The sequence below is a fragment of the Lissotriton vulgaris genome, chromosome 4_1 (genome assembly GCF_964263255.1).
Source record: "Lissotriton vulgaris chromosome 4_1, aLisVul1.2, whole genome shotgun sequence".
Classification (NCBI taxonomy): domain Eukaryota; kingdom Metazoa; phylum Chordata; class Amphibia; order Caudata; family Salamandridae; genus Lissotriton; species Lissotriton vulgaris.
In genome coordinates this window covers 650029057-650053364 of record NC_141691.1, presented here as the reverse complement: position 1 = coordinate 650053364, position 24308 = coordinate 650029057, and the positions used below count along the sequence as shown (strand labels likewise).

Sequence of the window (24308 nt, the reverse complement as noted above, 5' to 3'; positions counted from 1 at the left end):
CCATATTGGGAGTGTGCGAAAGTAATATAACAACCTCGGTAGTGCAACCATCTTCAATAGTGATATACGGCCAGCTATGGATAGCGGAAGTGTGGCCCAGAAGGCCATACTGCCTTTTAGCTCTCGCATACATCGTCCTATGTTACTCTCGAACATGTCCCCAGTTGAGTGATAAATATGTACTCCAAGGTACTTAAGACAAGTCAGTTCCCAAGTAAGCATTGGTCTATGGTCAGGCCGGGCGGCATCCTTCCGCATTGGAAACAGGCTCGTCTTTGCCCAATTAACTTTCAATCCTGAGAGCTTGCCAAACCTTTCTAACATTCCTTCCGCGCCCTCCAACTCTGACGTGTCATTTTCAAGGAATAGCAACAGGTCATCGGCGTACAGTGAAATAAACTGGCGCCCATCTCTGCTTCCTACTCCCGTGAAGGACCTTCCCGTCCGGGCCTCAGCCGCCAGTGGCTCGATCGATATGGCGAACAGGAGGGGGGACAGGGAGCACCCCTGCCGAGTGCCTCTCTCCACCGGGTATTGGTGTGATACTAAAGGTCCAACCCTCACTCTCGCCACAGCCACTGCATATAGGACCCGTGTCCACTTAATGTATCCGTCGCCTAGTCCGAAGCGCGCCATCACTGTGTATAAGTAGTCCCATTCCAGGCTATCGAACGCTTTTTCGATATCAACCGAGAGGACTAGTGGGGCTCGACCTTCAATGTGCGAGTCCTCCAGTAGGCGTGTGAGCCTTCTAATATTGAGCGCAGTGTTCCGGGCGGGAATAAAACCATTCTGGTCCCCATGAACCAAGTCGGGCATATGCCGCAGCAGCCGGGCCGCTAGTATGGAACTCAGGATCTTATAATCTGCTGTCAGCATGGAGAGCGGTCTATAAGATGCGGGGTTGCCGCTCTCCCTACCCGGTTTCAGGAGCGGAATCACTATCGCTTCCCACATAGAATGGGGGAGACAGTTCGTTGTCTTGGCCTCCCTGTAGATAATTTGGAGTCGCGGCGCCAAGATGTCCAAGTACTTACTATAGAATTCAATTGGTAACCCGTCTATCCCCGGAGTCTTGTTTCGGGCCATTTTCTTCACCGCCCCTCTGATCTCCCCCAAGTCGATGTCTTTCCCCAACTCCCGCGCCTGCTCCTCATCCAGATGTGGTAAGGTTAGGCCATCCAGGAAGGCTACGGTCGCACTTTCGCGGTCGCCCGGGGTGCTTCTGTACAAACCCTCGTAGTACTTTTGGAAGCCGTCCACTATGGCCGCCTGGGTATAGTGGGTACGGCCTTCGCCATCCTCCATACTTAATATAGGGGTACACCGTTTCGTGGGGTTTGCAAGCCACGCCAGGAGGGTGCTTGCCTTATCCCCTTCCACATGGGATCGCAGCAGAAACGCCCGATAGTCAAAGGCCGTAGCCGCTCCACCTCAATCGCTACCGCCTCTCTAGCCGAACTGACCTCTTCCTGGAGGTCAGGATGGCCCGGTTGCGCCCTCTCCGCCTCTCGTAGCTTAGTGTCTGCCCGGTCCAGGTCCGTCAACAACACCTTCCTCGTGCCGACCTATTTTGTTATGCATTGGCCCCTCATCACTACTTTAAAAGCATCCCATTCTAGTGCTCTAGTGGCCGCCGTCCCCTCATTGTCCGCAAAGTAGTGTGTCATTCCTTCCTCTAGGGCTGCGCTAAATAGTGGGTCCTCCAGAGTCTCCGGTCTAAGTTTCCAGGTCGAGACCCGGGGCGTCTCGTTCACCCAGGCCAAGGTAACCAGTAGCGGGTTATGATCTGATATTGTTCTCGCTAAGTACTCCGACCCAGTCACGGCCGGTAACACTTCTTGCAAGCAGAATATCGTGTCCAAGCGGACATGGAGATCATGCAATCTGGAGAAGAACGAGTAATCGCGATCAGTCGGATGTTGTGCTCTCCACACGTCAGTCAGTCCCCAACTCTCTTGCCATTCCACTCTACCCTTAGTGAGTCGGTGCACAGGGGATTCCCTCAAGGGCGGGTGAGATCTATCCAACTGTATGTCCGTTATGGAATTGAAGTCTCCTCCCATTAGGGTCGGGCCCGCTAGGAAGTGTGCTAAAGTCCCTGATAATCCCGCAAAGAAGGCTAGCTGTTCCACGTTTGGGGCATATATGCTACAGAGGACAATGCCCCGTCCCCTCAACCTACCCGCTACCACCACGTAACTCCCCTCCGGATCTACCAAATGTCGTGTTGGTTGGAAAGGTATCCCCGCCCTGACCCATATCAAAGCTCCTCTGGCATACGCTGAGTAGCTAGTGTGGAAGATCTGGCCCCTCCACCTCCTCTGCAGCGCAGCCCCTTCCTGCTTCGTGAGATGTGTTTCCAGCAGGAGCACCACGTGTACCCCTCTCCGGAGTAAGTAGGCGTGTACTTTGTGTCTGCGTTGCATCGTGTGGAGTCCTCTCACGTTCCAGGTTATGCACTTTAATGTATTCACATTAGCCATTGTCCCTTAGTTCATTTCGTCTCTTCCCTCCCATGAACAGTCCTCTGCAGATGGTTCCCCCCCCCAACCAAACAAAAACTGCAAACTTTCCAACTCCTAGCTTTCCTGGAAGCCGCAGTCCCAAGGAATGAGAACAGTCCCCAACAGTACGTCCCCCCCCCCCAGAGCAGGGCCCAATATCAAGTTATCAGTTCCCATCCAAACTCCCACAACTTTCCAACTGACGTTGTTACTACACAGTCGTAACCGTGCTTGCCTTAAGGGCCTATGGGGCGTGACCTTGCCTGATAGGAAGCCTCCTGGCACTTCCCCGCACCCTCTTTGGTCCCCCATGGGAGCAGCTGGCTTTGAGCCCAGTTCTTAGCCCCAGTTCTTCATACCTGTGAGATCTGTGGTTCTCAGCAATCCTCCCTCCCGCTACCTGCCATCTGTAGGTCAAATGTTCAGGATCTCCTCCGACGCCTGCGGAGTCACCTTCGGGCCTTTGGCATTATGTATCCCTGATAGGTTCGATTCCGAGCCTGACGCCGAGGCATACGCTTCAGTGTCCGTACCCTGCCTGGATTGGGGATCCTGGGTCCTCGCCACTGTTTCCGCCGCCTGGAGTGCTGCCTTCCGTTCTGCTTCCGCTTGTGAGGCCGTCGGTTTACGAGTTCCATGTCTCCTTTTTCGCAGCCTCTGCGATTTCCACAGGCCCGCCGGTGCTCGTTCTCGCTCTTTTTCCCTTTCCTCCCGGACCCTGGCGCCGTCCGTGCCCGCCTTATATGTTTCCCACCAATCCCAGGCATCCGCCGCCATGCTAAAGAAGAGCGCCTTTTCGTCCACCACTATCCGGAGCCTAGCTGGGAACAGCAGGGAGTACGGGATACCTTCTGTCCGTAGTTCCCTCTTGAGCGTTAAGAATGAGGCCCTCAGTCTTTGCGTTTCGAAGGTGAAGTCCGGGAATAGGGTGACTTTACTGTTCGCTATTTGGAACGGCGTCTCGGGCTCTTTGCAGTAGGAGGTCTCTGTCCTTATAATGTAATAGCTTGGCTACTATCGGTCTTGGGGGCAGTCCAGGTTTGGGCGGGCCAGACGGGACTCGGTGCGCACGCTCTAAAGTGAAGAAGGGCGAGAGGCCCTCAGACGCTACCACAGTCCTGAGCCATTTGTCTAGGAAGTCCACCATGTCTCTCCCTTCTTCTTGTTCCGGAATTCCCACTATTCGCACGTTGCTGCGCCGGCTCCTGATTTCGGCATCCTCAGCCCGCCTTTCCAAGACCTGGATACGGTCAAGGGCATCCGTTAATTTTCTCTCCATAGTTTTATTGGGGGGGGCCAGATCCTGCAGGGTGATTTCAACCTCCTTAACCCTGTCCTTCAATTTATCATGGTCCGCCCGTAGTAGGCCTAGTCCTGATGCCTCCTGCGCAATATCATTGTGTAGTGTGTCCCGCGTGGTCATTATGGCCTCCAGGATACGATCCTGCAGTCGCTGCAGTTCTGAGGGCTCCTCAGGGTCCCCTTCTGCCCCGCCAGAACTTGCCGCTCCTTCCGGCTTACCCTTCGTCTTCCCCCTTCTGCTCTGCGCCCCGGTTGCCAGGTCACAGCCGGCAGTCGCTCGCCCAGTAAGCCTCCTGTTACTCTGCAGATTTCCCCTCCGGCGGTGGGGCCTCCCTGTGGGAGCGCCGCGCTTCCAGTCAGCTCTTGACTAGGGTCGCCGTGCAGTTACCGCCCAATACTTTCTGCCCTCACGCTCCGGTGGCCCTATGTTGGCCGCTGTTCTGCTCGGAGCGGCATGGTGCGAACAATTCGAGTCCGGGCAAGTGCCTCTGCACAGTTTTCACTACCGCTCCGTGGCTCCAGCTAGGGTAGTGATGCACCTAGCGGTACTTTCCGCCACTGCCCCAGCTCCTCATGCAGTTTCTGCGCCGCCCGGTTCTCCGTCCAGCGCCCTAGAACCGCCAGGTCCCCCCGGGGCACGGGCGCCTTTAAGCTGCTCTTCTTCCTCGCTGTCCGGGACCGATCCTCTCTTGCGCCCTCACTCTCTGCTGGAAGGACTCGGGGTAGACTCCCTCTCCCGCGCCCCTACCGCACACACTCCGTCCTCACCCCGAACTCAGGGCTGTGCTCCTCCAGGCGGTCCCCCTCAAGCTGGCGCAGTCATCCGGATCGCTCCGCCGTCCGCTCCCGCTGATTCCCGCAGCAGTGCTTCTATCCAGCGGCGGGCCCACTGGTATCCAGCTCCCGGGGCACCCCCTAGTCAGCACTCCTCAGGCAGAGCCAGCATCCGGCTGCAGGGTCTCCGCTCAGCAGAACGCCGGGCTCACGTCCTTAACAGGATTAATGTGGGGAGTAGGCGCAGAGCTCCGAGCTCACGCCACCACTTCCCTCGGCTTCCAACGTCCCCGGCAGACTGATGCAGGCGTTATGAGTGGGCACACATGCAGGGTCAGGCGGCAATGAGAGCTCGGCAGTCAGCAGGCCCACTTAGCATACAGCACCCAGAAATCCCGTGCCAGGCAGGGAGGATGTGCGCCTGCAGCCAGCAACTGTCTGCCTCGCCTCATACAGTATTTATTGCCTTTGCCTCAAATGTCAATTGCAGGATGTCCCATAAGTGCGCCCAGGACGCCTGGCACACGTTCCTCGCGGCGCCGCCTTAGCCCTCCCGGTAAGCTCACCTCTGGGTCTTTATAAGTATCACCTCAGCGTGTGTGGCATCAAGGTCGCGCTAATCTCGTCCAGCGACGACGACGCAAGGAGGGGGGCAGCCGCGCCAGGTCGCGGTGGGTGAGCAGCGGCAGGCCTCTAGTCGCAAACTCCGTAGGGTTATAAACTTGCGGCCTGTGTTCACTCGATCAGCATCGCTGCTACAAGGCTCGTCTCTCAGCGTCTCCCCATCCAGCCAGCGCGCCTCCAGGCGGAGTTTCGTAGGTACGGGGGGGCCGCTAAACACCGGAGATTTCTCGCTTCCTCGGTCGCGTGCCACCAGGGCATCGGCAGCCCAGGCCCAGCAGCCTCGGTCTCAGGTGGCAGTGTGGCCCAGTCAGCAACGATCCAGCGTCGGCTACAAAGGCTCCTCCCTCCTGGCCCTCGGTCGGATGATCTTCGGCGCTCTGAAAGTGGCAGTCGAGAGCCCGAAACGCGGTCAGGAGGTGCCCTCCAGGTTCCGATGCCTGATGCGATGAGGCAGCGACCATGTAGACTTAGGGCAATCAGGATAATTAAAGGATTTAGGGCTCAGCTGGCGGAGCTCGCCTAGAAAGCTGCCATCACGCTGCTCGGCCAGCCACGCCCCCTCGGCCTGTGTTCTTCATCACAGGTTTTTGCTAAGGTTCTGGCTCCTCTGATGGGTCATTTGCAATGGAGGGATATTCAGATCTTTCTGTACCTGGATGATTTGTTGATTTCTGCTTCTTCTCTTTCCAAGGCAGTGATCCATGTCCGGGAGCTTTGCCAGGTCCTGGAGAGTCACAGCTCTCTAATGAATCTGAAGAAGTCCAGCCTGTCCCCTTCTCAGGATCTGACGTATATTGGAGCTCACTTCAAGACTCTGTTGGGGTTGGTGTTCCTGCCTCCTGCACGAAAAGTGACCCTGGTGTCTGCAATTCAATCCCTGTCGTCAGAGTCTTGTCCGCCTGTGAAAATGTGTCAGAGGGTCCGGGGTCTTCTGTCTGCCACCTTGTTAGGGATTCCGTGGGCTCACCTTCACTTGTATCCCATTGTGAACCACATTTTGTCTCATTAGTGCCCATGTTGTCAGGATTTCAGTCAGAGGGTTCCTGTGTCGGACCAAGTGAGGGAGGATCTGGGTTGGTGGTTGGACGAGGTTCATCTGTCCCAGGGTTGCCCCTTTCTGATGTTCCTTCTCATGTGGTCACGACGGATGCAAGCGGTTTGGGATGGGGGGCTACTCTGGGCGATGCCTCGGTGCAGGGAGTCTGGTCGCAAGTTCAGATGTCCTGTTCGTCGAATTACCGAGAGCTGAAGGCTGTTCAGTTGGGTCTGTTGGCTTTCTCTGCCCTGATAGCGGGTCACCATGTTCAGGTCCGGACAGACAACCAGGTGGTGGTGTCTTACATCAATCACCAGGGGAGGTTGCAGAGTTTGTTCCCTCGGTTGCCTCAGTCACTGGATTTGTTATTGGGAAATCCAATCTGGGGTCCCTGTCGGCGGTTTATCTCCCGGATCGGGAGAATGTGGTGGCGGATTGTCTCAGCCGGGTCTTTCCTTCCATGGGGTCTTTGTCTCTGACCAGGTTGATGTTGCGGAGGTTGCAGGAGAAGTTTAGGTGTCCGGTGATCGACTTATTTGTGTCTCCGGACAATGCTAAGACCCGTTGTTTCTGCACGATTATGCCCTGTCAGAGCACATGGAAGGTGGATGCAATGTCCTTCCTTTGGCTGGAGGGCTGTTGTACGCCTTTCCACTAGTTCCCCTGATCCCAGCGGTATTGATAAAGGTCAAGAAGGAGGGGGCTTTTGTTCTTCTGGTGGTCCCGGGTTGGTGCCGTCACCCGTCACCCGTGGTATCCTCTGTTGTTGGAGTTGGCGGTGTGTCTGGGTTGAACGTTGCAGTTCCATCCTTTTCCTTTGATGGGCCCTCTGCTTCCTCTTCCGGTGTTAAGATCCATGAGTCTGCAGGCTAGGCTCTTGAGAGGGAATCCCTGATCCATGGTGCTTGTTCTGTGGAGGTTGCTAGTTTTATTGAAAGGCCCAGGAGTCCCTCGACTTTAAAGTTGTACGCTAAACATTGGGACATCTTTGCTGCTTGATGTCTTTGCCATGGTTGGTCTGTTGACTCTTTGGATCCTGCTCGGGTGCTGGACTTTTTTAAGGAGGGTTTTGATTTGGGCTTGGCCTTTCTACCCTCCGTGCACAGTGGGCTGCCATTTGGGCTTTTCATGGGCTCCCTTTTGTGTTTGTAGAGCCCTTGGTGACTCGTCTTTTTAAATCTCTTGCCCTTCAGCGTCCTCGCCCGATGCTTTCTCCTCCCCCGTGGGTCCTTCCATTGGTGTTAAAGGCATTGCAGTCGGTTCCTTTTGAGCCTTTGGGGTCGGTGGAGTTGACATTTTTGACTCTCAATGTGGTGTTTCTGGTAGCCATTGCTTCTGCCAGGCATGTTGGGGAGTTGGGTGCTTTCCTTTGATCTGCTCCTTTTTTTACGTATTCTGGATGATAGGGTGGTTTTACGTGCTGATCCTTCTTTTGTACCTAATGTGGCATCGTTCTTTCATCGTTCTGCTGAGGTTGTAAAGCCTGTGTTCTTTCCTGTTCCATCGTCCCTGGAGGAATCTCCGTTACGTCTTATGGATATTAGGCGTGCGTTGGTCATTAATTTGGCCTGCACCTCTTCTTTTTGTAAGGTGGACAACTTATTTGTGACTTTTGATCTGGCCACTCTCAGTTGGTGGGTTAAGGAGACTATTCTTTTGGCGTATGATACTCTCTCAGTGGTTCCCTGTCTTCCGGTTCAGGGGTGTTCTACTAGATCTATTGCTCTTTCTTGGGCCGCCTTTAAAGGTGTTTCCATGTAGGATATCTGCAGGGCGGCCACTTGATCTTCACCTCATACCTTCATGTCTCATTACCGGCTTGAGGTTGGGGGTAGGGCTTCCGTGGCCTTTGCTTCTTCAATTCTGTGACTTTGTGAGATGTATTTCTCTTTCCATTGTTGTCAATAAACTATGTATTTTTCTAATGCATTACTTGTGTGGGTTGTATTCCTTACATGAAACTTGCTTCGGTATCGGCTCACTGTTAATTACTGTGGCGAGGAAGACGGACAAGGAGGTAGTGCCCCGGTTACTTACTGGTAATCTTCATTACTCCGAGTCCTAGTCTTCCTTGCCACAGTATAGTTTCCCTTCCCTCCCGGCCATCTTAGTGGCTTCATCTATGCGGCTTTGTATTTCAGGTCATTTTGGGACTTTTGTGTCCTTTTATCTGATTAGTGGTTGCCATTAGGGGCCATATTGGAGGGATAGGGAGATTAGTATGTAGCTTTTTACTGGGAGTTTCTGTAGGAGCTGAATGCTCACTGGTAATTACTGTGGCGAGGAAGACTAGGACTCGGAATAATGAAGATTACCGGTAAGTAACCGGGGCATTACTTTGCGCCATGAGAGCGTACCATGGGTGGTGCATGGGCGTTCCCATGCTCCCACCTAAGGTATCTCATGCTAAACCTAATTTACTAAAAACACTAGATTGAGTTTAGCGTGTAAAACTGTGCCCTTTTCAACTAGGCACAAGGAAGGAGAAATTCTTTCCTTTTTCATTCCAATTCCGACTTTGCATGCGTGCTGCACTGTGCAGCATGTATGCAAAGTGGGAAAGCTTTGCATTATGTCTAGCATAGTATTTTGTATAGGAAGGGTACCCTTCCGGTACAAAACCTATGCTACACTCATGCACACACCCGAGCGCTGCGGCGCGAAGGTGTGTGAAGGTGCACAGCAGCTGAAATCAGCGCCGGCAATAGGGAAAGGGGAGGAGAAAGCCATATCTTTAAAAATATATCACTCGCCTGCTCCCTCCTTGTTGCACAATGCAGCAGAGCCTCGTGGGGGCTGCGCTGCATTGCGTGGAGATTTTGTAAATCTCCCCTTGAGTTCCTACACTATTCCTTTTGGAATAACCTTTCTGTACAACATTTTCTTCTATTGTAACAGGTAAGAAATTGTTCCATTCCAAATGAAGTATCCAGTGTGCTTTGTTGTAGAACGCCATTACCTTTGTTTTCTGCAATTGAAATTCAGTACGAAAGATCAATTCTGCAAAATAATCTACAACTGTATCTTGAATTGGGTATCAGTCTGCTTCAATGCACTTGAACAATAGAATATATAACTGTTATTCTCCCTCCAATATTTCTGTAAGCTAAGTGCTCTCCTAATAGCACTATATAGGCATATTTACTAGTAAAAAAATATTCTGACTGGCTGTAGGGAAGTGGAATATTAGTGGTTAGGGATATTTACCATGTGCTAGTAATAATACCACATTCCTTTATAGCTCCAATCAAGTCTCAATAAATGAATCCTTGCTAAACCCCTGGAAGCTTGGCAAAAGAGCAGTCAGGGTAGACTTAGGAGTCAGGCATGCAAAGCACTTAATATCATTAAAACCGAAAATAAGTAATAGACACAACACAATGAAAATCCAACGCCACTTTATAGAAATAAAGAATATTTTTATCTTTAAAATAGCAGCAAAATGACAAAAAGACAATGTAAGGAACCGGAGATATGAATTTGTAAAAACTAAATAAAAAAGTGCGCATTCTAGCACCAAAAAGCTTAACGTGCCGCTCACAGCCGTCTGGTCACGCTGGACCTGAACATAGTCAAAGTTTTAGGCCAACCATGATGGAGCATGCATCGGCTAGGATGGGGGCTAGGCCCCAGTCAAAGGTTTACCTTCAGACTTAGGGCCTGATTATGACTTTGGCTCCCTTACCACTAAAGTCGACCACCACCCGCCTCCCTGGCGGGCATTGATTTGGCGATTCTGTGGCAGTGCAGTTCTAGGGCTCATATGTAACCCTTAGAACTTCAGAACCGAGGGAGTGCTAAAGCAAGTTCCTGCACAGCATGGACTATGCAGTTCGTGCAGTGCAGGTACAGGGGTGCATGCATACAGGGGGGAACAAAATGTGCCCCCCTGCATGTACCCCCAGGCCCAGAGGCAACAGGGGGCCCTGTAGGTAATTTTCAAGGGATGAGCACCGCCATGAGACTACTGGCAGTGAGGAAACTTGTAATATGTTTGGTGGTGCTGCAGTGGCATGGCCAAGGATATTGGAGTCTCAGACCACCATGCCACCACAAGGGATTGTCTAACCCTGGCAGTTGTGGTAGTCCTATGGTGGTCTGACTGCCATGGTCATAATAAGGCAGTCAGACCACTGGTGCAGAGGCCCCCGATCACCACTGTACCTCCACCATGGGTTAGGCCCCTCGTCTTTTTCTTAGGCTTTTCTCTCGTCAATGGGTCCTCGGGCTTCTCAGATTCAAGGTTTTATTCGACGACGGTGCCTTCTGCAGTGCAATGCTTCAATAAGCCCATAAAATTATTTCTCATCAACGGCGTGGAGCTATGAAGCTTTTAGCAGGACAAACCAACATGGTCAGGCTGATTTGCAATTCAACGGCAGTGGCTTGACTCTGGACATCAAGCTGGTCTCCTCCTGGAGCTTTTCTGTAAAACTTTGCACAAAATGTACACAAACCTTGAGATATGGCTGTGTTTGAGTTCCTTTTGGAAGAATAGGTGTCCTGTAGTTCCAGCCAAGGGTTCAGAGACTTCGGATGGCCTCTTGGTGGCTAGGACCCAATTTCCCATAATACACTTGCACAGTCCAGGAAAAATACAGTTGCAATTGCAGGTGACTTCTCCCAGCTCTGTTGTACTTGTTGGTAATCAGGGAGTCCACTCTGTTTTGTTTGTGTCAGGCACAGTCCTTTCTTTTGTGCAGCTTTGTGAGTGCAGCAGGTGCAGTCCTTCTAAGTGGAAGCCTTCTGTGGTACAGTCCAAGGGCCCAGCAGAGCTGTCCTTCTTTTGTTCCAGGCAGTCTTCCGAGGAGCTCCTGTAGCTCTGCATATTTATCCACCATACTGGGCTGGCAAGAGGGGCACCACAACCAATAGTGGAAAAGTTATTTCCCTCTGCTATGAACACCTACTAAGAGGTGTGTAACATTTTTGAACCAAAATGCATTGTTTCACTGAAATCAAACTGGAAAAAAAATCTCTCTTTGAGGTGTGTATTTGTATAACCTAACCCTAACTGTGTAGCTAACAACTCACTACATTTCTATTCCAGTCCCTCTCCTAATCTAATTACGGGTACTCCCAGGTGGCTGCGGATCAAGGAAGTGGGGGCTGCTCTGGGTCCTGTGACATCTGTTTTCCTGACTTTGAAGTCCAGCTTATCGCCTGCCTCCTTCCTCTCCCTGGCTTCTCCAGGTAGCAATTCTCTTCCCACCAAATGACTGTATTATTTGAGCCTGCTGCCTCTTTACACCTATTCAGGGAACAGCTTGGCTGAAGCTTCTGGCCAAGTAGAAGAGACTGCTACAGGGTTGCTTTAGGTAACATCAGGGTAGTAAGTATAAAACTAATTTACTCTAAAAGTTATAATAAACTGACTTTGGCAAGTTGTTGGATTTCTAGTAGCCATTATTTTGAAACTTTGAATAACACTGCTAGCTGGCTCCCAAGCAAAGGTAGACGTTATTATGTTTAATAAAGCCACCCCATGTTAAGCAATGGGTCTAGCAGCACTACAACAGAGAAAAACAGGGTTGGCTGTTTTTCCCTAACATCTTTTATATTGTCCCTGTATTTTATAACAATGAACCTTACGTTTGAGGCGCCTAGAACAGACCTCAGGGGTGCCTTATAAGTTATAAAAAGGTAGTTTTGGGCATTGGAAGTACTTTTAATTCCAAAGTCAGTTTTGGGCATAGTTTTATTTTACAACCAGCTTGCAATGCAGGCCGTTCTTTAAAATGACACCAGACACCACAGCAGTGTACACTTAAGTGCATTAAGTTCACTGGGGTCTCTAAACCTACATGTCCTACCATATACTACGGACTTAAGGTGGGTTGTTTTGGAATTATATCAATTACCATAAATCCTTAGAGGACAATCACTGGCCACAGGCCTGCTTAGCAGAGCCCAGGATACTTTCGGAGTATGTAACCATCAGCATCAAAGAAAAAACTGGAGGGTAATCAAGGCAAAAAGAGTGACTTTCCTACACTGACTTAATATTGAGGCAATGGAGCAGGAGCACTCACTTCCCCCACTTGAGCTGTATCAGTTAGCTATTTAAACAGCACCAATAAAATTATAAATACCTGTTGTAAATACAAGAGCATTTTCTGTGCTTCCTTTACAGGAAGCCAACGTTCATCACTTTGATGCACCAACTCACAAAACTTTACAGTTGGGTGATACCGCAAGGCAGGTTCTAAACCAAAGTCCTTACCTAAAAGCAGGAACTTTCGATGTGTAAATATTTTGTAGAGAGTACGCAGCACAGGAAAAATCTCAGCCTCCTTTGTTTTTGGAAGGTCCTGATCAAGCTCTGCTAGATTCAGTAGAACAGCATGATAAATCGTTGAAAAGAGGTGATTTTAATGTCATTATGAGCTGTAATAATGATTTTACTTGTTAATTCATTCCCTCCTTTAATTACTAATTTTTGTCCTAAAATTGAACAATAATACAGATAGTACAGATCATGTGAAAAAGACACATCCTCTCCTACACAGATTAGTTACAAGTCAACTGTCGTTTCAAGCTTAATGACTTCAAGGTCAATATTGTCATCATGAAATTGTCCAGCATATCAGTGGAACACCTTTCTTGCAACAATTCAAGTGGAACCTGCAATCTCTGGTTTAATCAACTATTCTCTTTGTGTGAACAAACAAAACGTTTCAAGTTGTATATGCAAATTAAATTCTAATAAATAAATATGGTACATGACAAATATGTCAGCATTCTTTGATGCTGTTCATTCAAACTTCCTAAACATCCCAAGTAATAGAATAAGTATTGATTGAAGAGGAATAGGCCACAATGCAATGCACACATTTACAACACATGTCATTACAATGCAGTCATTACAAGAACCGCGTTGTTACGGTGCATACCATTACACCTAAGAGCGCCCGCCTCGTCCCTGCCGATCCACTACCACCGAAATCATCTGCGGCGTACCCTGGGGCTCCTCCCTCACCCGATGCTGTTCAACATCTACATGGCACCCCTTGCCCACGTCGCCCGATAGCACAACCTCAACATCATCTCCTACGCCTACGACACCCAGCTGATCATCTCCCTCACCAAAGACCATCACACCCCCAAAACCAACCTCCACGAAGGAATGAAGGCTGTCGCCGAATGGATGATGAACAGCCGGCCGAAGTTGAACTCGGACAAGATAGAGGTCCTCATCCTCGGCTCCACCCCTTCAGCCTGGGATGACTCTTGGTGGCCGACAACCCTAAGAACAGCCCTGACACCCACCAACAAACACACGCAACCTGGGGGTCATTCTCGACTCCATCCTCTCCATGACTAAGCAGGTCAACACTGTCTCATCATTCTGTTTCAACAGCCTCCGAATCCTCAGCAGAATCTTCAAGTGGATCCCCACTGAGATGAGGAGAACAGTCACCCAGGCCCTTGTCTCCAGCAGGCTGGACTACGGAAACGCCCTCTACGCAGGAACGTCGGCCAAGCTCCGGAGACAATTGTAACGCATCCAGACGCCTCGGCACGTCTGATCCTCAACATCCCTCGCCGCAGCCACATCACACCCTACCTGAGAGACCTGCACAGGCTCCCCGTCAACAAGAAGAAAACTTTCAAGCTCCTAATCCACGCACACAAAGCTCTCCACAAGACCGGCCCAGCCTACCTCAACAGACGACTCAACTTCTACTCCCCTACCCGCCAGGTCCGCTCTGCCAGCCTTGCCCTCGCCACTGTCCCCCACATCTGAAGAACGACCGCCTGCAGCAGTTCCTTCTTCCACCTCACTGCCAAGACCTGGAACACCCTCCCCACCAACCTACGGCAGACCCAAGACCTACTGGTCTTCAGAAGATTCCTCAAGACCTGGCTCTTCGATCACTGGCAGCAACCCGACCCCCGCCCAGCTCCTTGAGCCCCTCACGGGTATGTAGTGCGCTTTACAAATGTCATGATTGATTGATTGAAAACTCAAGTCACTACAATGACTTGCTGTAAGGGGGCGATGGATTTTGGAATACTATAATTTACTATTCAAACTCCAGTCTGTGTGACAGTAGGAAAGGTGTTGGATTTAAAATCCCATTGTTGTGATGACAGAGTTTTAATGGCATGCAATGTATCAACATAGTTGTAAATGATGTTTACCATTGAAGAGCACCTAATTACTTAACATCCTCTTTATTATCCAATTTATAATGCATTAAAATTGTCAATTTCTTATCAAACCCTAATAAAACTCCAAACAGTGGGGCAGATTTATAAGTCCCCTGTGCCACCAGTACGTCACTTTTTGTGACGTACTGGTGGTGTATTTTACCGCTCCATATTTACAAGGACAGGAAAAGCCACCCTGTGTATGGCCACTTTGCATGCAGCACTTTGTGTGAAATGGGCATTCCATGAGTGTTGCTGTGGGTGTTCCCACGCAACATCCATGCACCCAGACACATTTGCATATTTACGAGGAATAGTAAATCTGGAAATGCGTCTGAATGCTACACATCCTCAGGAGAGGAGTAGGGAGGTGCAAGGAGGAGAAATGTTTTTATTTCTCATTGTTTTTTCCTCTTTCAATGTGTGCTGCATTCTACAGCATGAATTGAAAGAGGAAAAAGCCTGTAGTGATTGTTTTTGTGCCAGAAGGTGTAAAACAGAAACACATTTTCTTCACATTTCTGTGATGGAAAGTTCTGAAATATGTGGAGAACTACAATTTGCCATCCACACAGTATTTCCCCAAGTCTCCCAATGAAGATTTCATCTCACTTGTGCGGCTAGGACAAGGGCTTGTGACAGGAAACAGCCCAAAAAGCAACATCGAAACATCACATTTTTCCACACAAAATGGACCCTTTTTTGCAATGTGCCTCGCTGTGGATTTTGGACCCTGCCTCAGCACCTAGGGAAACCTAGAAAACTATACATTTTTTAAAACTGCATACCAAGGGAAATCCAGGAAGGGATGACTTGTGTGGCACTCACCAGGTTCTGTTACCCAGAACCCCTTGCAAAACCTCTAACTTTGTCAAAAAAACACAGTTTCCTCACATTTCTGTGAGGGAAAGTTCTGGAATCTATGAGGGGCCACAAACTTCCTCCCATCCAGCATTCCTTTAAGTCTCCATATAAAAAAGGTGCCTCACTTTTGTGGATAAGCTTAGTGCCTGTGACAGGGAATAGACTAAAACGTACTGTGGAGGCTTCAAAAAGACATGGTTTTGCAAGGGAGTCACCTGTGTTTTTGCTCCCGGGCTCACAGGCTGGTAATTTGATAGCGATTGGTCTCCCTTTCTGCAGCACCAATCAACTGGAGAGGTAACATGCCCACAACATGAAAAATTCAGAAAATTGTGCCACCAGAAATGACACTGCACCACAAAAGTGAAAACATCTTGACAGCAACCTTGGTCGGCGACCTTCGAGGCTTTGTAGGTGGGGCAAGGACACCTCCTGTATATATCTACTCAACGGATATCTGCGTTCTTGGAGATGAGGTGGTAGAGTTGGAGGGGTGGTGATCCGGAATAATATACTGTGTTATATACCCTTTTTTGTCCTCTTCTTAGTTTTTAAGCTCCTCACAGGCTGGCAAATTGTAGCCTATGTTTTTTGTTAAATTATAGAAACTGAATAAAAACCATTCATACTATAAACTACAATGGAAGGGCATGAAAGAAGGCCCTTCCACAGACCTAGTAAACTGAGCTCATTTCCAGTTTTGAGCAAAATTTCAAATCTTGCAGATCATAAACAGTGCATAGTGGGGGCATAAATTATAGTTAGTTCAGGTAACTAGAACTGCTGAATTTCTATGGTTTTGCACAAATGAAATCTTAGCGTACTATAATGTCCCTGTACCCTTTGTTTTTTTTTGTGAATGTCTAAGGTTTTTTTAATTCTGTTTCCTAACTGTAACATCCATGTAACCTTTGATTTTCTTCAGTTAAGTTCTAAGGTTTTTTTTAACTTTAAGTAAGATGCCCATTGTAATGCACAGGGGTGTTGAATGGAAGGCCTGGCCTGGCATTGTGCTGTCACTACTCAAGTTTGTTGCTCCTGTCCCCTACCTTCTTGCCAACCATTGTCCAAGTCAATGGCCCTTCTCCCTCATTACAGCTGTTTGTGGCCATTGTTCTGCCACTGCCCTTCCTGCCTGTCCTAAACAGTTAGCTTGCTGCCCCATCTACCTCCTCCCTACCCTCTGTTGTCCATGTCCGTGTGCCAACCCCCTTCCACCTGCCTTGCATGGTCTATTTTGCTGCCACTACCCTCCATTTAGCTTTGTGTCTCCACCCTTTCCTCCTGCCCTCTGTTCCCCAATTCTATATCCCATCATTGCCCTTCTGCTTAGCCTTTGTGCTTACCTTGCTGCCCCTACTCTCCATTCCCATGCCCTATGATGTCTGTGTGCATGGCCCTGCTCCCTCCTATCTGCCCACCATATTCCTTGGACCTGCCACCCTCTTATCTATTTGGGGAGTTCTGTTGAGCTGCCACTGCCCCTAAAACCTTCCTACAATGGTCAGATGGCTCCCACCTGTCCCTGTCCCTGCCACCTCGATCAGCCTGTTCAAGTTCCCTTCCCCTAAACCTTTCCTTCTGTCTTAGATGGTCCATTTTGCAGCCAGTCCCTTCTACCCTCCATTCTTTGCTGTACTGCAACTGCTCCTCCTGGTTGCCCTGCATGGTCTGCCGTGAAGCCACTTCCCCTTACGTCTTTTGTCTGTGTTCAGCCCCTACCCCTCCCTTCTATCCTCCATGGTGCTTTGTGCATGCCCCTGCCCACTCCCTCTTGCCCACCATGGCTGTTGTGCTGCCACTAACCCCCCCCCCGCTTGCCATGCATGGTCTTGTGTGCTGTCACAACCCCTGCCCCCTAACCTGTGTTGTCAGCATGCTGCCCCTGTTACACTCCCACCTTCCCTCCATTTTCTTTGTGTATGCCATTATTGTCTCACTGTTTCCTTCCAGCCTGCTCTCCATGGTCAGCTTGCTGCTCATGCCCTGCCCCTTACCCTCTGCATTTCCATTTTCCATGTACAGACCCCTTCTCCTCCCTCCTGCGTTCTCTGGTCCGCTGTTGTGCCCCTGTTCCCTCCCTCCTGTCCTTGGTCTGTTATGCTGCAACATTCCCTCCTATCTGTCCATTATGGTCAGCTTGCTGCCCTTGCCTTTTTCCCATTTGCTCATTGTTGTCCATGTGCATGGCCCTGTCCCCCATTGCTTTCCATGGTTCGTTATGCTGCACTGCCATCCCTCTTGCCCTGTCTTGTGTATTTTGCTGCTGCAACCCCTGACACCTGTGTCTAAGGCAAGTTTGGTGCCCCTGCCAATCTCCCTCCTGCCCTTTCTCATTGGAGTCCATGTCCCCACCCCATTCCTCCTGCCCTGCGTGATTCAATATACCTTACTTGCAAACATTTTGAAGTAGGTAAGAGGGAGATTTTGAAATGTTGAATTGATTTTCCCCGTTAACTTACATTGAATAAGGAGATTTTATGCAGGGGATAGATAAAATAAAGCTCTTTTGGGCTTAAAAACATTTGGAGTATCCTCCTTTCAGGTGGAAACGTTACGGACTGCTCCATATCGGAAGGGTGGCCTTACCAGGGTCCCATATTCTTGGAAGAGAAGAGAGCCCTCTAAGGACTATTGTGAAACTGCACAATGTGTGGATACTAGTGAATCGATTGTTATTAGGGCTCCTCTTCTACCTGAAATATTGGATATATATTCAATACATTTACTTCGGTTTGAACATTGGAATTTTAAGAAGAGTTGTTCACAAGAATTACACAAAACAGTTTTGGAATTGTTGACGTGGAGTAAAGCCTTGAGAAAGTCCAGGAGGACGAAACGCTGCTTTCTGTCTTAAAGTAATGAAATAAACAATCCAAGTGACCTGATTTAAGAACTGCTGTGGAATTCTTCTAAAAGGAAACGACCTGTGATTGGCTGGGATACGGAGCAATGACTGAAAACAAAAGTCACTACTAAGTGGTGTGCTTTGGTGTATTTGTTGGACATTATTTTTAGGCTGGTTTCAAGCCCTAGTGGATTTATACTCTGGTGGGCAGGTATTGTGACACCATGAGATCACCCCTATAATACATGCTTTGAAGGGAATTGGTAATATAATTACAACATCACTGAATATAGATGTGCAGATCAAATAGCATACCCACAATCTTTGGAAGCAGTTTGAATTGGGTCTGTTAGCATGTATGGTTGTACTGCCACTGCTTCCGTCTGCCTTCAACGGTCTTTTATATTGTCACAGCCTCTCTTGCTGTACTGCATGGTTCATTTGTTGCACCTGCCCCCTTTTCCCTGCCCTCCATGGTCCATTGTGTTGCCACTCCCCCTTTCGCCTACACAGCATGGTCAATGTGTTACTTCTGCAACTTCCTACATGAGATGGTCTGATTCCCATAAAAATTATGTTTACTGCTCTAACCCACTGAAATTAGGACATATTTTCTGAGTTCTCAAACAGCGGCAAAGCACTTTTAAATAATTTGATCCCTTTATGTTTTTTTATCCAGTTGATCACTTGACTATATGTTACACTTAAGGGAGAGGATGTGGTGTTACAGCCAAAGCTGCAGACATTGCAACTGGGGAACCAGGTGTCAGCTCGGCATCCTGCGATTCTGGGCAATTCACTTAATCTCCCCAAGCCTAAAACCAAAATGAATGTGTTAATTTGTAATGTAATTGATGCTTATTTGAAGCACTCCTATAACTTTGGGTCAAGTCTGTGCTGTAAATAAATAGCAAAATAAAGTGTTCTGTGTTTTGCACACTTCTGCCATTGGACTATACTTGGGCTACATTTGGGTGATATATGTGCTACATTTTAGCTCTTTTTTCTCTGGAGGCCATCTGGGTATGCTAATTTGTTATGAAGCTCGCTAGTTTCCTCATTTACTGCAGCATCCTCAGTAGAAAAATGCTTTCTGTTTTCTACTTTGATTCCATCAAGGTGGCATTCAGATGTGCCACAGTTTGACATAAATTCAGAATGTTGGCACTAATTAGAACACTCTAATAAAGCTGCTGATCACCAGGGAGTTAACTGGCAGTCTGCTGCTGGTATCGAAAGTGCATGTTTAAGTTGCATGTCAGAATGTTTTAATGAAATAAAAGAGGGAGATTTGAGAACTCACTTAAAAGGTGTCATAATTTTTCTTTCTACAAAAGTAACCATATTTTCTATGACAAAATGTGCCCACTCATTTTATTCTTTTCTAAATTAAATGTTTAAAATGTTACCAGTTTAATTCAACCAACATGGCTTCAGGTGTGCTATACTTTTGTTATGAGTAACACTGTTAGTGATCAAGTTGTTCTTTGGAGCACTCTGGGAGACTGCAGTATAACACAAGGGAATCAAAAGACAGGCTGCTTCTCTTTGAAGTACGTGATTTACTGAGAATGTCAGACTTCATTTTTATATGGCATTGAAAGATAGTGTGAATTTACAGAAAATGTGCTCTTATAATATTTTCAGGACCACCTTCTATAATCTATATGAGAAAAATAATGCGAAAACTGTTTTTTCTCAAACATGATTCATTAAATCCCAGTAGCTGGCTTTTCCACAGAGCAAAACACCTTAGTCCACAACACAATTCGTAATATTAGTATGGTACCATCAATAAATGACTTATATCATAATTTAAATCTGTTATCAACCTTTTTGCTTTCTCCTTTTAGTGATCTTCAAAACCTGCCATTCACTACAAAGCATTTTAATGGGGTGCTATCATGCATATTGGTCCCTAGATGACTGCCAACACTTCCTGGTTGAAGTTTTGGTAGCCAATCAGACCCCACCATGAGATCTGTGCTTAGGCTGGGCCCAGATAAACACATTTGTTTGCCTTTAATTTCTCTACAACTACTTAACAGATTTACACCAAATAAAAAAATGTGTGATCTCTGGAACAAAATCTACCTTTCTGCAAAAAAATATATAATTCCGTCCAGTGATTTTGGCTGCAGGTGTGTCTAAAGACTCTACAGGAATGAACATGTTTTACTCCCCTTTTTCTTTGCCCCCTCGTGACGGATCACCCCAAAACCTTCCGTGCACTTTCCTTACGGATAAGTGAGGGGTGTGTGAATGACTTTTTTGCACTGTAAATATCTGTGAGAGTGGCTGTATAGGTGAGGGAGTGATTATATGAATGCTTGAATCGATGTGTGATTGGGTATTTAAGTAGGTTTTTGGATGTGTGAATAGATGTATGAGTAGGTGTAAGGATGAGTGAGTAGATCGGCTAGTAGCAGCACGGGTGAGTGAGTGGTTGTGTGAGTGACTGTATGATTGAGTGAGTGGGTGTGTGTCAGTAGTTGTATGGGTCTGTGAGTAAATATGTGAGTGGTTGTGTGTGTGAGTGGGTATATAAGAGGTTGTATGGGGTTGTGACTGGGTGTGTGATTGGTTCTGTAGAAGATGTCATCAGTGATGTCATTTGAGATGTCATGAGTGATGTCTATAACTGCTGAATTGCTATGGTTTTGTATGAGTGAAATCTGAGCTTAACTATAACGTCCCTGTTACCTTTGTTTTTTTCAGTGAATATATACTTAGGTATCACTAACCAATCTGGAACATTTCAAAATGGCCACCACAGCCACTGTCAATGCTATGTCCTTTGTTTATGTCTATTCACTGATGTTGGAACCTAAATATTCTGTTATTTCTGCTTTATACTTGTGAACAAAACACTTCTGGTGTCGAAATTCATAGAGCATGCTGCTCATTAAATCACTATCTGCAATTTACCTGCTGGGAGTGCGTGTGCTTTCTTTCCTTGGATACTGGGAAAACTTAGTTGTTGATATATATATATGATCAAGGCTCTACGGAGCCGAAACATTATGATGAGAGCACTAAAAATAAAGCAATGTGGCATCCAAATACCTTGGTTCGTGCCTGTTCCTGATCGTGGCTGGGGAGAAGGACTATAGCGCGAGGGAAACTGAGGGTTTGGCATACATATATATATATATATATATACATATTTATATATACACATATATATATATATATATATATATATATATATATATATATATATATATATATATATATATATATATATATATATATATATATATATATATATGTATTTAGTATACATACATTTATACACACACATCATATATCACTGTAACGTTTGACAATGTTACCACAACAAAAGGAGCCGACTTCAATTGCGGAATGTTCAAAAGTCTTCTTTATTTCACGTAAGCCACAACACGTTTCAGCTGACACTATGGCCTTAGTCACACACTGTTTAACTACCAATAAATTGCCTTATATTTCCAGGGGTCAAACTGCCAACAAAGAAAGACTACCGATACATGATTATCCGGTACTGTCTTCCAATTCAAGTTACAATCACTCGACATTTAAAATCTAAACACAACATCAAATTTATTTTGAGGTGCACAGGACGTGAATATATAATTTTAGGGTATGATGTGCCTAGAATAAACATTCACATATTTCAAATGTTTCACTGCACTTAATGGATCAGACTTTAAGTGCCTGTGCTAAAGAAGACCAGTGTCAAGGTACTGTTTGTTCATTCACCTTAAGTAAACATTAATGTGTTCTAAATGTTCCTTTTTTAAACAAAATCAAATCAAACCTTCATTGTTTGTGACAACTGGACAAGTGGCAAAGTGAGATGCACAATTCATTTACCCAAATCACATATGACATTCAAAATTGCCGGCTAGTGCCTAATTAATCAGCAATTCATATTTCACCTCCAACAACTCAAATTTAGATTTCACCTCCAACAACTCAAATTTAGATTTCACCTCCAACTTTCATCTTGGATTCCTGAATACTTCTGAATTGCAACTATTATCTCACCATTGAAATTAACACCATCTCTGCTGATGGTATTCCCCTCCTGTGCTGAGCTATCTGTAAATCCCATTGTTTATGACGAGCTCAGCTCGTCATCAGCACAGCTCAACCGTGCCTCATGACGAGCTGAGCTCGTCATGAGCATCGAAGGGGTTAAAGACAGGAATGGAATTCTTCATCACTATCAAGCCCATTAGGTGTTCTACTGTCAAGTCTGAGGATGTATTTTGTTTCAAGCTCCTGTAATGCTCTTACATGGTCACCCTCCCTCTTTTTTTTTATCAGGACTGCATCTATCACAAAGTATTTAACCTGTGCAGGGTCGTTTTTGGTGTGTGGTCCCGCAGTGTCAAGCTACAGGGTCTGATCTATCAGCATTGGTGATCGCCTTCATATGTTGTAGGATTCTTAAAGACAGGTGCGGGCCTTAACCATCCTGGGTCACTATATATATATATATATCACTTGAAATGAGCAAACTCAAAGTGTCACTGGTGTTCTTGGGGGCTGTATACTGGAGCTGCTCTCTACCTAAACGTAGAAACTGCCCAGAGTTTGGTGCTTCTTTTTTGCATTGTGTATATGTGTGTATATACATATACATATACACAATGCAAAAAAGAAGCAGCAAACTCTGGGCAGTTTCTACGTTTAGGTAGAGAGCAGCTCCAGTATACAGCCCCCAAGAACACCAGTGACACTTTGAGTTTGCTCATTTTCAATACTTACTTTTCTATCAAAGTTTGTAAGCATAGAATTAGCACAGTGCCATCCACGCCGAGCTGTAAAATGACAAAAGCCTTCTACCACTCCAGCCACAGTATTGCAGCTTTGGATTGGTAAAATACCATCCAAGCCAACCTGAAATGAAAAAAAGCAACATCTGGCACGTGTTTTGCTATCATATAGCTCTTCAGAGAGTTAAAATCATTTGCCTAAAATACTTAAATGTCTGTGTCTTTTTCACTTTTTTAGGTATAAATGTTGGGCCAGTTGTTGCTGGAGTAATTGGGGCTAGGAGGCCACAGTACGATATATGGGGAAACACTGTTAATGTTGCCAGTAGAATGGACAGTACTGGAATACAGGGTAAAATTCAGGTAAGCATTTTTGGGGGGTTTTAAAATGTGTTCTATTGTATTAAATGACAAACTGAAAATGAGTGCATTTAAAGAAAACTAAAAGGTTGTCACTTTGGGTAGCTAAACTTTCATAAATTGGATGTTGTAGAAGGTACTAGTAGACTCGTTTTTATTCAGAATGGGCAAAAGAAATATGGGGTGCAGTTTAAGGGTCTGAAAATCACTCACATCATGTTGACGGTGATTATTGCTAATCAATAAGGTGGTGTGTCAGGTCATATATACATGTCAAGCTGAATAGCTCGTCATGCAGAAAGTTGACTGGTGCCAAGATCACTAAATGTGGCCCTGTAAAAGGTGTAGAGTGACCTCAACTAAAGTTGTATCAACAAAGATAGTGTCTAGTCCTGTGCAGATCAAGGACAAAAAGCGCCCCAGGGTATATCATCATTAAGACCATGGGTGTCCGTGCGGAGTTTGAACACCCAGCGCTGTTCTCGCTCATTTATAACCCTGGGCGAAGGACTTCGCTATGCCCAAGGAGTGGGCGTAGTGTTGCCTACTTTGCCCTTTGCAAAGTAGGCGTAGCAGGCAACACTACGCCCACCCTGTGGGCGTAGCGAAGTTGCCTGCCACCCGCCTCCCTCCCGCCCTCCCCTCCATACCTAATTTTTGAAAATAATGAAAGAAAAGTAAATAAAAAGGCACTTACCTTGTGCGCTGCGTCCGGGGCTCCCTCTGCTCGTTCGCGCCGCCGTCGCAGATACCAATGCGCATGCGCGGCAGCCCACGCATGCGCATTTCTCGCGAGAAATGGCCATGCATGGGCGGCCGCGCATGCGCATTGGTATTCAAGATGGTGGAGCGAACGAGCAGAGGGAGCCCCGGGACACAGCGCACAAGGTAAGTGCCTTTTTATTTACTTTTATTTCAATATTTTCAAAAATTAGGTATGGAGGGGAGGGGGGCAGGCGGCGCATAGTGGGGCTACGCAAAGTGCGTAGGTGGGCGTAGTCTCTCACCCACTTTGCGTAGCCCCAATACGCATACTACGCCCAGGGTTAATCATGTAGTTTGCTTTCCAGGTTTTC

General features: G+C 47.2%; 1 protein-coding gene across 2 annotated transcripts in view; it reads left to right on the top strand.

Moving 5' to 3' along the window:
- ADCY1 (adenylate cyclase 1) overlaps window positions 1-24308 on the top strand; it is a 1293742-nt gene that overhangs the window by 1258615 nt on the left and 10819 nt on the right. For both annotated transcript variants that reach the window (XM_086966836.1, XM_086966835.1), the window contains one exon: window positions 23111-23235. In XM_086966836.1, coding sequence (XP_086822962.1) covers window positions 23111-23235 — 125 coding nt within the window. The remainder of the gene's footprint in view (window positions 1-23110; window positions 23236-24308) is intronic.